Source organism: Ylistrum balloti, unplaced genomic scaffold, assembly GCF_031769215.1.
Source record: "Ylistrum balloti isolate Yb309-2 unplaced genomic scaffold, AGI_CSIRO_Ybal_v1 Utg371930, whole genome shotgun sequence".
In the NCBI taxonomy this organism is placed as follows: Eukaryota; Metazoa; Mollusca; class Bivalvia; order Pectinida; family Pectinidae; genus Ylistrum; species Ylistrum balloti.
In genome coordinates, this window is record NW_026782947.1 from 48,693 (window position 1) to 65,736 (window position 17,044).

The 17,044-nt window shown below is 35.3% G+C and overlaps 1 protein-coding gene across 1 annotated transcript; it reads right to left on the minus strand.

The window, feature by feature from the left end:
* Positions 1 to 1,774: 1,774 nt before the first annotated feature.
* Positions 1,775 to 16,576, minus strand: LOC132563938 (von Willebrand factor A domain-containing protein 7-like). Its single transcript, XM_060228695.1, has 20 exons — positions 16,520 to 16,576; positions 15,948 to 16,130; positions 15,685 to 15,766; positions 14,436 to 14,530; positions 12,941 to 13,126; positions 12,401 to 12,619; positions 11,497 to 11,616; positions 10,624 to 10,779; positions 9,667 to 9,788; positions 9,023 to 9,182; positions 8,747 to 8,820; positions 8,366 to 8,519; positions 7,743 to 7,912; positions 7,261 to 7,372; positions 6,869 to 7,067; positions 6,500 to 6,569; positions 5,962 to 6,146; positions 4,051 to 4,195; positions 2,222 to 2,466; positions 1,775 to 1,823 (listed from the first exon to the last, which is right to left on the minus strand). Exons 2-20 carry the CDS (start codon positions 16,102 to 16,104, stop codon positions 1,775 to 1,777), a joined length of 2,700 nt encoding a protein of 899 aa, XP_060084678.1. The 5' UTR covers positions 16,105 to 16,130; positions 16,520 to 16,576.
* Between the last annotated feature and the right edge of the window lie 468 nt (positions 16,577 to 17,044).

Consider the following 17,044-nt stretch of genomic DNA (forward strand, 5'->3'; position numbering starts at 1 on the left):
TTGAACGTTTCTGTGTCAATCTTATTAATTTGAATGTTTCTGTGTCCCTCACATTAATTTGAATATTTCTATATCCCTCTCATTAATTTGAACGTTTCTGTGTCAATCTTATTAATTTGAATGTTTCTGTGTCCCTCTCATTAATTTGAATGTTTCTATATCCCTCTCATTAATTTGATTATTGATGTGTCCCACTGATCAATATTAATGCTTCTGTGTCCCACTCATTAATTTGATTATGTCTGTGTCCCTATGATCAATCTTAATGCTTCTGTATCCCTCACGTTAATTTGAATGTTTCTATATCCCTCTCATTAATTGGATTATTTCTGTGTCCCTCTGATCAATCTTAATGCTTCTGTGTCCCACTCATTAATTTGATTATGTCTGTGTCCCTCTGATCAATCTTAATGCTTCTGTATCCCTCTCGTTAATTTGAATGTTTCTGTTTCCCTCTCGTTAATTTGAATCTTTCTGTGTCAGTCTTATTAATTTGAATGTTTCTATATCCCTCTCATTAACTTGAATGTTTCTATATCCCTCTTATTAATCTTGATGTGTCTGTGTCCTCTCATTTATTTGAATATTTCTGTGTCCCTCTCATATATCGGAATGTTAAAATGTCAAAAGTTAACATATATGTTTGATGTTTGAAACCACGTTTGGTGAAATACTGATAAATGATGCTTTTATAACAAATAACAACGTTCAGTTATTATGATATGTTTTTTTTCCAAACAAAGCATTTGTCTACATGATAGGATATTGACAAGTCATAAACAAGTTTAATGTCTGCCAACAAAAACTATTGGTTACAAAATAAATCCAGGAACAACAGGAAATGTTGCATGTTAACAAAGAGTAGATACCAAGTTCAAAGCAATATTTAAGAAAAAAGAGTTTTATAACCATAGAAATATCAGGAACACTTTATTATAACACCTTTTTAAGCGGTTTTTTAAATTTTGTTTGTTTTTGTATGGCAATATGTTTTATCAATATATGTTCCCGTTGGCATTTTTTTGTATTAATCTTGCTCCTGGCAACCAGTAGTAAAAAATCTGCTTATCTCCGTTTGGGCATATAAATATACGTAAATGATAAAACTCGTCGATAATTAAGGATTTTGTATCATTATTAGATAAACATTTGTCTTTACGAATATTTGTAAAACTAAGTAACACCTAGCACAAATAGACAGCAAAACAAAAAATAACACCCACAAAGAAAAGCTGATGATTATGTCATATATTCTCTTTTAGCGATATGTCTGTGGTAGGCTAAAGAGACGAAACATGACTGAATTTGTTTTCTTTGAAATGAACATTTACTATGATAAATATGATAAGATACATATATTATGTATATATCAATATATGAAACAAAAAACAGAATAAACGGACGGAATAAATGCACAAAAACCAGAGGCCGGAACAAGGATCATGGGATGGAAACACAAACATGAAAAATAAACGTAATTCAATAAAACGTCAATAAACCAAGGACAAGATATGAATACAGGAAAGATTTATATGGTGACTCATGAAGTGTTTTCTGCTTCATAGCCGACACCCGTGATATAAATTTGTCAATCCATGTAAGTAATGTCATGCAACTTCTAGGTATCATGCATTGTACCTATAAGAATATTTTCTGTCCTTTTACTTAAGGTCTGTCGTATATGGAATACAATAGATTGTTAACTGATAAAACAATAATTTCTGTTATGTCCGATGTTTAAGGTTTTGTTCAGGAAAGGCGGTTGCACTTCAAATCAAAATTTCATTCTTGTAGTCATTGGTGGACGTGGTGCAAACGTTACCCTGTCAACATATACAAAACACATTCGTGAGACAATGAAATGCATCATAAAGTATTCCATAGGATAACGTACTTCTTGACACTGTGTACTTTTGAATATTTCTCTGTATGTTCAAGAGTGTTTGCCTGATGTTCTCGTTGTTTTGTTCATTTTAATGAAGAATATTATCAATATGTGATTTTTTAAATACATTAACGTACTCGCTGACTATGTACACTTTGTAATATTTCTCTATTCTTTCTTTTGAGCGTTTATCTGATGTTCTCTTTGTTTTGTTGAACTTATTAATTGAGATGTTTAATATTTGATCTGGCGTATATTCCGTCATTCATAGATTAACATGTAAAGCTATGATAACATAGCAACTTTTTTTTATACAAACAAGAAGAAATCACGTACTCGCAATCCCACGCCTTAGGACTCAGTGTTTTCGGGTCGAATCTCGTTTTCTGTGAAGTATCGGGATGCTTGGTCTCTTCAAATTCAACCATGCTGGTATTTTCCTTAACTACCTTCTTCGACGTGACGTACTTGAGTACGGCTGTGACACCCAGTATGAGAACCGCTACCCCGATTAATACCCCAGCGATCAGTCCTAGGTTCGTCTCTGTGTCCTCCGTTACGTATGTGACGTCATCCCCATCCTGTTAAAGTATAACAATGGCTTTTTTATACGCAACAAAAAAAAAGAAACGCATAAAGTTCCAACCTGCAGTATACCTTAGCTTGTTAGGAAATAATGGAATATTTTGTCAGGTATTACATCAAGAGTGATCTCTCTATTTGGCAATTTACCCAAAGCAGGATTTTTTTCGAACGAATAATTTCAAAGGATATTCTAAGTTCAGCCACATTAATTTTCCACGTCGGCATTTTGATTTCGCCATTGACCGAGATGTCACTAACGCAAATTCAGACGGGTAAAGCAATTGCGTTGCAGATGGATGGTCACAGCCAAATTGCTGTCGCAGGACAATTTGGCGTTGTCCCGTTTACAATTAATCGTATCTACACACGTTTCCATGCTACTTGGTTAGTTTAGCGATCGTCCCAGGAACGGTCGTCCGCGTATGACGACCGCATGACAAGACAGGGCGCACTTGAGCGACAGATACAGGACTGCTGTAGAGACTGTGTCGCATACCTCAGGTACTCATGGCAGACACATTAGTGCTTACACTGCCAGGAACCGCTTGAGAGAATAATTTTCCGCCGACCTTATGTCGGGTCACCTTTGACACATCTGAGGTGGCAAAGGCGTCTTGACTGGATGCGAAGACATGGCGCGATATGGTTTTGGATGCGTCGGTGGAGGCGTGTGATGTTCACCTTTGAATCTAGCGTTTCGCTGACGCATGCTTGGTTGAACGCTACATATTCGCTGGGGCTTCTCTAATGGTTTTGGGAGGCATCTCTCATTGAGTAAAATCCCCATTAATGGTCCTATATCCAAACCTCAGTGCCGTTCTATAAAGAGAACAGATCCTCTAACCACATATCTTCCCACTTCGCAGACGTCATAACCTACGTTTGCAGCAACAAAATGCTAGACCGCATGTTTCCAGAGTTTTTCATGATTTTCACACGGCAAACAACGTTCAATCTTTGGAATGGCCACCATTGGTCTCCCATTGAGCATCTGGTGGATGAGCTAGACAGACGTATTAGGAAACGACAAAAATCCCCAACTAACCACGTTGATCGCAGCATTAACACAAGCATGCAACAACATTTCCTTAAGACGAATCAATGTTTCCATGAGTTCAATGCATAGGAGAATCCGTGCAGGGATTCTTGTAAGAGGTGCCCACACCAGGTACTGAAGTGTCATTTTGTCTTTCGAGGGTATCCCTCTTTGCATAACGACTGATGACACGAGTGATGTCTTACAGACTTTTCAGTATTGTAAAGAGTAGTCTTGTCCCTTCACATTGATATATTTTTTTTGTATAAATTTCCCAAAATATCATAGGAATGCATCAGTTAATTGTGCGTTTCTGTTCTGTTAAGTTAATATACAAATATAACCTGAAGGTATCGAAAGGTTATAGACGAGCGGATCGAAATACAAAACAAAAAAAGTATATTGAACAGAATACAAAAGGAATAGTAGCTCAATAACAAATCAATTACAACACAACCAACACTTGTAGCTCCAAATTGAGTAATTACTCTTAGTAAATTTTCTGAAGCTGAAAAGTTCTTTTTGTGTTACGATTACAACATACCTTGCCAGAAGTGTCGTCTGTGATTTCCAATGATGTCACATACTGAAACCCCGATAGGGATTTGTACACATACTGCGTCGCCTGGCAACCACTTCCAGCCGTAGGAAATGCATTCAACGTAAAATTTGTTACACAGCAACTTCCACTGGAAAAAAACAAAATGTGAGCCTTTAACAATGTTTCAAAAGAAATAGTTCAATTCCTATCAAAATGCCAGTTAATTAAACTATTCAAAACTGTGTTTAGTTATACATAGGTCAGATTCTTAATTATAATGCAAGTGCCAGAATGAGACCAGCTCAATTTATTACTGACATCACATCTATCGATCAGTAGATGGTTATGTATTGACCAGAAGCCAAGGATATACTGTTGCTACTTAATCTACTTTACATGTCCATGTATTAATTTATTATCTGATTATATAAGTAATTAACTGAGCCCTATCTAAGAAGTTTGCATGAAGGTCCTTGCATACTTATCTTGTGGAAAACAACTTAATCTACGACCTTTCCCATGTATAAGTTTATGTCAATAACTCATGTATTACTCAATCATTGTTAGCAGCCTGTTTCCTAACCTTTTAGTATAAATAGACCTCTCTTGGTCTGCCAAAGAGAACAGAGGGGAGCAGAGGCCAGACAGGAGAGAGCCTAGTCTCCAGTAGCGAGACGCCCGCTCACTCGGGCTTTTGCCAGAGTAAGAACATCAAAACTTTGGTATGGTAAAGGCTGATTTTTGTTTATAAGTTTACATGTATATTTTGTATAAGTTAATGCAGAAAAGTTTTGATATTTAAACAAGAACTAGACTTCTCCTTTATAAACTCTTCAACATCTACATCTGAAATTCAACAAAGCTTCATCATAGACAGTCTACTAGACGCAGCGCTTACCCTTTGGGAACACCTGGTTATATTTCCCCTGTACATTTACAATCGTTTGATGAAGTGTTTCTAATGTAAATTAACCAAATAGCGACATTTTTGCGATAACATTTTCCAGGGTAGGTCAGCGAATAGCTTCTCATTGAGACTTTCATCAGCTGTCCACATTTATGACAGGAATTGTAATATTGAAAAACAATTTAAAACATCTTAACAATATTAAATGTAAATAATATCAGTTGGCATTATAGGTAGCTCGCTAAAATGAAAAGTGCAAAATAGATATTATTACGCTTAAAATACAGTTTAGAGAAAACCCCTCCTCCTGGGCCACATTGTAATTAAGAATCGAAGAAAACAACTGTTGTAGAAAGCTGATGAATGTATATCTTCTAGATAATGTCTCGGTAAGGGTACCATTATTATATAAAAAGGTACAATTGAAGGCCTTGCCAAAGTCTCCGTGCCTAGTCTGAAATCTTGGTCGATAAATTCACTCTCGTGCAAAAATTAAAATAAAAAATAAGAGACGGGTTGAGTTTGATTCAACTAGTGTACTTATTATCTCAAAATCAAAACAATTCAATATTTTACATACTTTTATTGACTTTATTTCGCTTCCCGCCTTATACTTTCCAGTGTAGTTCAGTGAAATAAACACGTCCTTGTATTGATATCCACTCTATCTTAAAGAATTAAGCTCATAATCAAAGCAATTAGGCATCATACCTAAAATGGTATATTTTCGCGGTGTTTAATTTTCATGGTTTATAAAAGAACACTTTTAAATTGCACAATGTTTCATGGACAGATAATATTAACAGTGAACTGATCCATGGTCATATGTATTAGTGGATATCTATTTCCGCCACGAAAGATTTCATAGTATATGGGGATAGGTTTGACACGATTTATCGCCATTGGTTTCTGTTATGATTTGATTCAATGGTTTGTTATAAACAATATTACAGTATTTAACAATGAACAAAACATCTCTGTATGTTCATAATGACAACTAACATTACCTGATATAGAGGCGGGTCGTGTCTCCCCCGTCAATGACTACAGTCACGTTATCTGTGACTAGGAACGTCAACACGTCAAATGAAAAAACAGCAGAAGCAGACCACGAAAACAAAGAACAATTACCGGTATTTTCTACCTCACATTTAGGTGTCGTCATGAATGAAGAACAAAAAGCGCCGGTAAACTATAAATACAAAATATCATCCCTATTATATATATAAGTGTTTCCCATATCAATGAAATTATCAGCGATATAAGCTGATTTGATAAAATGTTATAAATGGTTAAATGCATATATTAATTATACATAAGATATATTATTAGTGTTTATCAATGAAACGATGCTAAAGGTATCAGGATGCAGAAAATACAATGCATAGAGGAGTCGAATATCAATTTTGAGATGACTGATAGAGCTAAACATGTCACCGGAAATTACTTTATTCTATTGTATTATTTTTGTACTTATTTTTGTCGAATCATTATGACAATTGAATAGTGTTCTCTTCATTTGTTTGAATAGTATACAGACTGTACCATGACTGTGTATGTCGTGGACTGCAGAACAGTTGAGGATCCGAAGGAGGTGACGCTGATGGTGTACGTCCTGTGATATACAAACAGAATAAAATAATAATTGTGATTTGGATTAAACTAATACAAACTTTACTGTTGTACTGAATATGGCAAATAAATGCAATTGTTTTTTGATACTGCACCCTTGTACAACACTTCAAAACTAACATATCAAAAGTATCTGAAACCATACAGTTTTCCCGTTAATGGCAGATTACTTCAGGCACAGAAGTCTTGGAATTTGATTTATACGAGTTTATTTATAAGTTTTTTTAGAGAATGTATTGTTTTTCTTATTAGGCGATTAACATGATTTTATGTAATACCAACGTGTATTCCAGCTCTGTAGTGCTAGAAAGCTGAAAATTATCGGTGACGTTACTTCCTGCATTAACGCTGTGATGCTTTGACGTTGGCGGTAGGGCCCGTCCCTTATCGTCAACGATGCTGACTGTGTATGTTTCCGTGGTACTTCCCTGGTTACTCAGTGTATAGGTAATGTTCTGAAGAGTTCCGATATCAAGGTTTCCTGTAGAATGTTTATCATTTAAAAAATGCTAAATTAAGTTATATCATTGTTCAGCTCTTGAAAAATTGTTGTAGATAAAATATCAGGATACGATGATGGAAGATTGGTTGGATACAAGTGCTTCAACTTTAAGCAAAGGTCATAAATCCGACATGAAAATATTTTCCGTTCAAATAAATCAAGTTAAACGTACCGAATATTGGCTGAACAAATAAATCCACCCCAACAGGTGTGAACATAGCTCCTGCCATTCGCTTGAACTGGAAGCCATTTTGATCGGTCCCAATCAGCTGGACGTAAAAGTTCTGTACAATTTGAATTAGCAATATTATATATTATAAACATACATTTTAAAAACTAATTGGTAAATGATTCATCCATGTGAGTGAAAGCCAGCCAGGTTATGAAAACCATGTCAGAATATTAATTTGAAGAAGCTGTTCGCAAATGATAAAATGATATATCAGATATAGACGGGAACGTAACTGACTAATATATCTATGTGTTTGCTACCAGTTCGTACTTGTAGACTCGTCCGTGATGTTAAGGGCCTTGTATTTGTTCCAGGAAGAAATGTTAAGATTTGTTCAGAAGAATGCCAGAATAAACATATGAAGGTGGTCTATTCCCATACCTCAACAGTTTAATAATGATTTAACAAGGGGCACTACTTACTGCTGCAGGTATGACAATTGGTATATAACCAGTGGTTTTAGACTCTCCAAACGTAATGTTTATTGGTGTATTAGAAGTGACTGTTCCGTCCGCATCCAGAATGTTTACACTGAAGGATGTCGAGGAGGTGTTGAGATTGTAGACAACAACTGCCAGCGTGTAGTTTGTACCTGTAATACAGTAGTTTTAACAATACAGAACGCCGAAATGTACTTATAGTAGCATTACAAGGAATGATTTATCTAGAGATTGGTTAAGCAGTTAATTTTAAAGTTTGAGTATGACTAACGTAATTAAAGGCATTCCGGAAAAAAGTAATTTGCTGATCAGTTACAAAATTGTTCCAATAACAAAAAGATTACAAAAAACCCATACAAATTGATGTCTTATAACAGCCTAAAGAGTCAATACAACCATATAACAAGGTTCCAGGTTGATAAAGTGAAAGCTATCACGTATAGCGTTCCGAGTGGATTTATAATGAACCTGTTATATGGTTTCCGGGTGGACATGTAATTTACCTGTTATATGGTTTCCGGATAAATACGTATTTTACCTGTTATAGGATTCCGAAATGATACGCGATGACCTGGTAAAGTGTTCCGAGTGGATACATAAAGTACCTGATATAGGGTTCCGTGTAGATACGTAATGTATCCCAGAGTCGTCTGTCTCTATCAGCTGAACGTCGATATCGAGTTCACTGGACACGGTGATGTTTAGTTCCCATTCTCTACTGGAAAAGCGTGTCAGCATCCAGGTGCCGGGCGTCGGATTCTACAGCAGATGAATATTATAATCACTACATAACGGATCACCTTAAGTCAATCTGAAGTTTGGTTAAAGTGCAGGTCCTAATTCCTCATTAAATAATCGTAATACACATGTTGTTATGTGATGTAAACCACAATGAAACGACATAAACAGTAATATGATAACAAACAAAGCACAAGACATTTCGAAAAAAAAACAGATTAAAGCATAAGGCAATGAACATGTCTTACTTGAATCGTCATTTTGATTTTGTAGCTGGAATAATGCCGTGTCGCATTTTCTGTTGAGAAGGTTTCTACTCTTCCTGAAATAAAGATAAATCACATGTTAAAGTGATTACTTCAAATTAGCACGTGTCTGTGTGAGTGCAATAAGCAATTGCATGGTGATATTGCTGAGAGAGAGAGAGAGGTCTCGTGAGTGACTGATAGGATGTTGTGAGGTAGGTTGCTGCCAAGTCTGTGACCGATATGGTGTTGTGAGTGAGGTTGTTTCCAAGTGAGTACCTAATGGGTCCAACAATGAGGCTTCGGTGAGGCTGTGTGGACCAGTGATGCTGATGAACAGGCTAATTGATCCACTATCTACCGTTATTGTCATAGAGTTGCTCTCTCCAGTAGTCTGGATAAAATAGTCCATCACGGCGATAGAGGATGCAAAGTTTTCCTGCGAAAGAAATGCAAATAATTCCATGATCAGTTCCTTGAAAAAGGCGCGTAATTCAAACTTTATAACGTAAATCCGCTATGAATATTTTTTCTATATATCCATTTATCATTTTTATTCTGATCGCGCTCGACGTCTGATATGCTTCCATGGTCACAGTTCAGAATACATTAAATTCACCAAGAAAAGTGCTGTGATTTTATTCTATTTTTGTAATTCTACTAATTATAATTATAGTTTTTATGACCCGAAGCGTTACTATGTGCTCTGAAGAAACGAAATGTCCTTATGATGGAGTTTCACACCTTTTTAACAATGATGTAACTAATTCTTAATATGTATTGAAAGTTGCAATTGTGTTATATGTACAATTCTTTAAACATTAAACTCAACAATTTACATGTTGATACGACTGTGGCATAATATTAAGGTATATACTTATGTACGTATCGATGTCATTGCGGGTAATCACGTGATATTATACCTCGAGTAAATGACCAAGGACAGTGGAGAGTTCAAGGCTACCGATTTGGTACACACTCCCACCGCTAGATGCTGCTATATTTTGGAATGTCGCCAGGTCTCTCTTCTTTCTAGATAAAATATCTGCAATAAAGGAATACGGTCGTCAGAGTGATATTATTGAGAAATACTCTATTTCGTTGTACGATATGAAGATTGAATGTTCGTTGGATATTGAGTTCTTGTTCTCAGTTGATGAACGTGGCATTATTTACTTGAATTGTCCTCTTACTCTCCCGGAACACCTGGTTTTATTCCTCATTTACTTTGATTTAGTATCCATGTTAATTATATTCACCATAGTTATATTGAATTTGAGTTTAAATGGTTACTTTGACATATTGGTATTCTCTTGTACAATGAAATTCGCCTTCTAGATTGCAGCATTTCAGGCGTTTATCATTATTGACCGGTTCCATGTATTGCAATCTGGTGAACCCTTTGAACAAACTACTTTCACTTTTTTACAGGATGTACTTTGCTTTCAATCATTAGTATTAATATACATTTCTTCTTTTTTGTTTAAATTTCTGCATGGCTACAATGTGTCAACAAACAAGCTGCTGATCACGTCGCCATCTAATAATGATATTGTACAGGTTGCAGAAAAGCTCCTGGCCCTGTCAGTATTCGGGAGGACAATACATAACCTCTCCACATTTCACTTTTTTTCTAGTCAATTAGTCATCTATATGTAAAAAAGGACATTAGAAATAAAACACTACAATGAATTATATTTCCGCATCAAGCTATTATATCAAAAACCCTACTAATGAATGAATGCAATCGCTTTGGTTTTATCATCGGAACATAGACAAGCTGTGTTAATCCTGGTAGGATATCTAACGTTAAACACTAAACAATAATATTAGTATTAGTAATAACTGAAAACGATACGTATATATATATATACCTCTACGTCGTCGTGACGAAGAACATGATCCTGTCAACAGAAAATGAACTTTGATCCCCTTCGCAATTATTGCACTAATGGCAGTGTTTGCATCAGAGGAATCTTTGGCGCTAGCGTCAGTGGCAAGGAATATTTCTGAATTTGGTTCCGAGAGTTCAACACCTGAGGAAGGATGACACAAAGGAATGCCTTTATATAAAACTTTAATGTAAAGTAATTAATATACAGGAGGGGAAATTATCAATAATAATACAAATGCATCACGTGACAATATAAATGTAGAATCAGTTCCTAGAAGTGATTGGAAAATCAACACATTATTAGTTAACACCGTCATCATAAAACCGACATGTCATCCATATCTGATTGTCAACAGAAAAATATCTCCCATATAAAGCGTTTAACAACAAGTAAAATACCTTCATTTCATCGAAATCTGAACGCAGTCAACGACAAGATCAGACATATTAACGAGCACTGGACATCATATGTCATGTAGTGGACCAGAAACCTTTCCTTTTAATCTGAATCGTTTTAGATCTTTTCTGTATAAGTCAACATTAAAGACAGATTCATATGTGTATGACTTAACTTTTACAATAGATGCTGAGAAGAGATCACGTTTCATCTGACTAACAATTTTGTTTTGGTGTTTTTTTTCCTGAGAACTTAATTTTCTTCGCTAACTTTTCGTTGTTACAAACCTTTTTCTCATTTGAAGCCGTTACATTACTAGAGTTTACATGGTAGGTCTTATTCTCCTTGAACTTTTGCCATAGCTCCCATCTTTATTTTTTCATTTAGTTTCTCTGGTGTGAGTTCATATAACGATTCTATTGACTTTAAGATGTTTTATTTATATTTTATTTTCATACTTACCAGCAAGGAGCCCAGACATTGCATATTCCGGGCAGTCACCCCCTCCACTTGCTGAAAGTCCATCAATCCATTCGATCATTTCATTGGCGTCAGTCGTATTTCTAGCTGTCGTTAAATATTCTGTAAGAATGAATAAATCTACATCAAACAGATAAAGTGAACAAAGCGTCGCTTTCGTATTAACTACTACATATCTCCTTCTGGCATTGACAACGATTTTAAAAATATATTTATACATTACAAACGTCAGTGAACAAAAGGTCTAAGTTAAAGAGATACATTGGCGTAATACTACTTTTGAACGTCATTTTTTTAAAAAAATGTTCATTTGGATTAATTATGTATTCTTGATTGAACATAACACTTTATTATCTGTTCAAATTTCAGTTGGAGTTGTAAATTAACTACATTGATTCATCACGGTGTTTCGCTACATAATCAGACAGTGGAGTATAATACCAATGATATTCCAACCTTTCCACCTCGGTATGAAAGATTCCTGTCGTTCGGTGTTCTGATTAAACGCAAATCTGTAGGCAACTATATTCTGATAGAATACAGGTTTGTAGTCAACAATATAGTGAAATAAAGCAAGGACGTAGTCGACTGTATTCTACTGGAAAGGAAGGCTGTTGTAGAACATAATCTAAAAGAACCGAAGGCTGCAGTTTATTGCATTGTTCTAGAAAGTGGAACTGCTGTAGACTGTAACGGCTGTAATCTAATAAAACTGAAGGCTGCAGTCGAATCTGATGTGCCTGAACGTCCGACTACTATAGACAGTAATGCATTGGTTTTGATAGAACTGAAGAAAGCTGCTTTTGCAACCTTATCACATCAAGTCTTTAAAACATTATGTGGCCGATTGATGACGATGGATAAACATGTAATATGAATGATATACCTGGATCACTGAATGTAGCTAGTACGTAGATGCCTGGTGCTGCGTCACTCCGCCGTGCCTCGTTGACTTTTTGAGATAACGCGAGTCGCACGGACGCTATATCATCTCCCATGGAGCCACTGACATCAACGACGAATCCAAGAGAAGTTGCCGATTTTAGTTGTAATCCAAGAAGTTTCATAATGTTTTCTTGTGTTACGTCCGTGAGTATTCCAGTTGCTTCCAAATAAATATGAAATACATGCACTTCAAATTTCTTCAACATCAAATATTTAGATAAGCTTTATTGAATTACGTTATTTAGTAACAGCTTGAAGAAAGTTAAAAAAAAGTATAGCATTGAAATTCGAGAGCACATCTTTTTTTCTTTTTAAAAAAAAAACTTTTGTATTAGTTTGATTGCGTTTTTCAAAATTTTCGAGCCTGCTCTATCCTGTCTGCATTAATTCAAAACTGAGACAAATACTAATCGGCTGTAAACATTTAAAACTTGAGAGGATACACTGTCGTTCACTGGGTTGTCAATAATCGCTATCGTACCCGAATTCAAAAAGAAATGTGCCGTCGCTTGGATAGCAGCTTCTGAAGCGTCGTAGTGAAGATGTGCATGCGGGGAAAGTGCCCATTCTGTTGTTTCTTTGTTAATTCCCCCAGTCGGCGGAATATCAGCTCCAGCATCTGTGACGCCGCCATGACTGCATTTGCCTGTAGTGTCAGAGTTATCAGATACAATATATGCAAAAATTAGAACTAGATTCCTGAAGGGTCTGAAATAACCCAGGCAATTGATGTCTTGCCATTATTTTTTTTATTAAAAGAGAACGCAGCCGTGAATTTTAATTTAAGCGTCAAATACTATATTGAATATTTTGAATATGTACGTAAGAGTTTTCAATTCGTATGAATTTGCATGATACAAGTCGTAGAATACTTTATTTTTCGTGCCCTAGCGTGCACGTACTAAGACATCGAGATTACTTGTTTTTACTATGAGCAGGAATTACATTTCTGAATGTGTTCGAGTCATGTTTAAATCATTATCTGCTGAGCATGAACACCAAGCAAAGACTACAATAAGGTAAAGGTTATGTTTTTGACTGTTTGCCTGATTGATAGATCTGTGAACAAGCACAAATCGGTCCATAGGAAAGTGTGAGCCACACCAGTGTATCTTCACTCCACCGTAAACAAATGCTTTAACCGACTGAACCCCCTCCCTCGTTCACGATACATTCTATATCATATCGTAAAAGAAAGAAAGGTTATATACCGTCTAAAAAGACAAACCAAACCTATAAAATTGTCTGTCCTCTTCATTACCTTGTCGATAAGAGCTAATTATCATGTTTTCAGTGTAAACGGATCAACTCGTGCTGCAGGTTGTGAGATTTCAGTATGATGACTCTATTAACATCCTCAGTGGATGGACCACCCTTATACTGCCTCTATAAGATTATTCATCTCACATATATGGCAATATACGAGGTAAGAAAAGAAACAATGACGTGTATCATCACAGACAATTTCTTTCTCTTCCCTATATAGAGATTGCATACCGTACAAAAATGAACAGACATAAGAAATCAATTCATGTCACTAATATAAGATAAAGTTAAATGAATATACGAACAATTATTTCTAATACTAATAAGTATATATAAATTTTCTAATATCAGCAGCAATGCCAACTTAGTAACCGACGGTCATTTTACACAATGTCAAACAGCTTCAAAGAACATAGGATCTACACGGAGTGCAACTCCAATATACCGTTTTTCAATTTATTATCTTCTACGTTCTTTCCTGGTCTACTACCTAGGCGAAACAAGGTGCCCAATATGCCCAGGAAGTTGGTCCCTTCTGCTGAATGAAACAGAACACTGTATAGGGAAATGTTTCGTAGTGATGATAGTAGTTTTACGACACAATTTACAAATCACAGAATCTGTCCGACAGAAGAGCTTTACCAGCTCTATATAATTGGTCGATTTTGTGTATCGATACTATTCCCCACTAATGAGCTATTCAAAGTTACCTGAGGGTTTAGTAGAGATAAGCTGTCCAGATCTGTATCCACTGGTTAGGTGATCATCAACTAGCAAATTATCATTACAAGATCCCATTCTTAACCTGAAATGTAATGGTCAGCCGGTTACAACAAATATCACGAATAAGTAGGTATTGAAAAGCGTTAACGATAATATATAGGTTGTACAAAAGACACGCGCGTGAATGTATTAAATAGATAAAGGTACAGTAGAGTCAAACAATGAATTAAACTGCACCATACAGCTGTTTCCTCTTTCAATGATTCATCAGTGATGCTAAGGGCCTACATTTTACAACATTTTTGAAGCCTAGGTGGTCGAGAGAATAGCCAAAATGTAGACGGGGAGATGCACTAACCTTATAAATAATTTAATGTAATTTTGATATAACAACTACTTTTAGAACAACGTAACGTCAAGAACAAACGTTTATGGTATACAAAGAAAACTATTCATTAACTGGACGTTATTACTTATAGTCTATATTGTAACAAGTGACTTACCCAGGGTTTCAAGAAACATTTACTAGGTCATCTTACAGTTATATCGGCGTTAATTACTCACAGCAAATAAAATACCTTATTGTTTATATTTACATTACCAACACTTCAGGGAAGACGATGGCAAATCTAAATGTTTATGCAACAGAGCTTTAAGGTTGTATTTTTGTCGAAATAAGCGTATTTCATCTACTGAAAAATCACAGGAAAACCGTATTTCATATTTACATTATCAACAACTTTAATTAATTATATACATAAATAAGGTAGAAATGTTAATGATATAACTATACATTCATATTTAATAAGTTTTTACTGCCCTGGGTATTAGCGAAACGGAACGAGGACGGAATATAGATTAGATGAGGTGTTAAGTTAAGCGATGTTATATGACCAAAACTAACGGCTATGTCGTACATGTATGGTACATGTTAAAGTTAAGAAGCTGTATTGCATTTGCTTAAAATAATTTCGTTATACAATGAAAAATAAACGAGATGTCACGTTTCTACATGAGAACAAGGTAACAAGAGAAGCCACAGTACTTTGTCAGTTACGATAACATATCTTATATGGATATACTTTCTTCGACATCAGGGGGATTGCCTTCAACAAATAGGTACACAATGTAAAATTGACATATTCTATTGTATAAACCTCGTAAATATAACAGTGGAATTTGCTGAAATCAGAAAATAAAGAAACAATATTTTCACACGTTGACAAACTAACTTACGCCGCATAGCTGTTATCACAAGACTTGCATGTTTCTTTATGTGACGAGGCTATCGGCATTAATGTCAGGGCTGCGGGTGAGCCTAGAACAAAGGAAAGCATGATATAAACATAGCAAATTGTAGCAATTTCATTTACGACATTATACTATTTGTTTTTTTCAAATTCTTTGGACAAATGCTGATATTCCTCCGCCACCTCATAGATTTCATGATTAGGCAATTCTATATCATATCTATACTATTTAGTTAACAAAAAACTTACCGAAATTTGTATATGGTACCGCGCCATTCATCTCGACCCAGTTGGTGTTGCTGTAGAAAGACTGTATTATCATCAAACATTTTCCTACCCTGTCTACCAATGTTGTCATTGCTGTATCGGTGAGTGTCTCCGATGACAAGATCGTTGATATTTCCATCCATGTCGACAGGACTATGTTGTGTGCTTAGCAAACGAAAAAGTTTTTGAATTACACATGTAGGCTTGATATTATTAAACTAATGATATTAAATAATACGTAATGATATTAATGTTATTGTTGGGCAAATTCCTGATCTGTATTTTGTTAGAACATTCGTTTTGATATAATTGTGTTCGCTAATCACTGTAATCTTGTTTCCCGATTACTCTGTCCAAGTATCACCTTCTGGTAATGATTAAGACAAGACAAAATAATAGCATGACGGAATTTAACCTTTTGTCTTTATTGTTGTCAATGAATTATGAATTGACCGGTGCTAAAATAATTTACTTTCAAATCATGAAACATGTCAATTCTAGATAGAATGAATTTAATTACAGCGATATTGTAAAATATAGTATTAGCCACTGACCTTCCAAGATTCGTTCGGCATTTACTGTGTAATCTGGATCATTTCATAAATCCTGAACACATCGGATACGGCTCTAGCCACTTGCTCGGCTTTTGCCTTGTACCTTTCGTAACTGTCTACGTCTGGTGAATATGATAAAAAAAACAAGAAAATACTAAAACGTCAACTTAATCATAATTCAAATTCCATAAAACAAGGGCAAAATATCAACAAAAGAAAAGATTTACGAGATTCATGGAAAAGTACAAGGAGAATAAGACCAGGTGTTTGGAAAAATACTAAAACTATGAATAACACATATACACATTATAACACTGTGATGTTCAAAACTTTGTTAAAAGTTAACAGGTGATTAGTGAAAATGATAGAATGAAATTTGTTTGAAAGTTCTTATTTTCTTAATAACACTTCGAGTTTTACACTCTCCACTTGATAACACTAACAACACATCAGGATTTGATCTGCCGATTTTCCGAATGATCAGCTTGTAGTAGTGTTAAACTGTACTGATAATCAATGTATGAT

Coding starts and splice junctions, on each gene's coding strand:
- LOC132563938 (XM_060228695.1), bottom strand. CDS start 16,104: ATGGAAATATCAACGATCTTGTCATCGGAGACACTCACCGATACAGCA. Junction 10,780..11,496: donor AATGTCTGGGCTCCTTGCTG/GTAAGTATGAAA, acceptor ATCCTTCCTCAG/GTGTTGAACTCTCGGAACCA. Junction 9,789..10,623: donor ATGTTCTTCGTCACGACGAC/GTAGAGGTATAT, acceptor CCTTTATTGCAG/ATATTTTATCTAGAAAGAAG.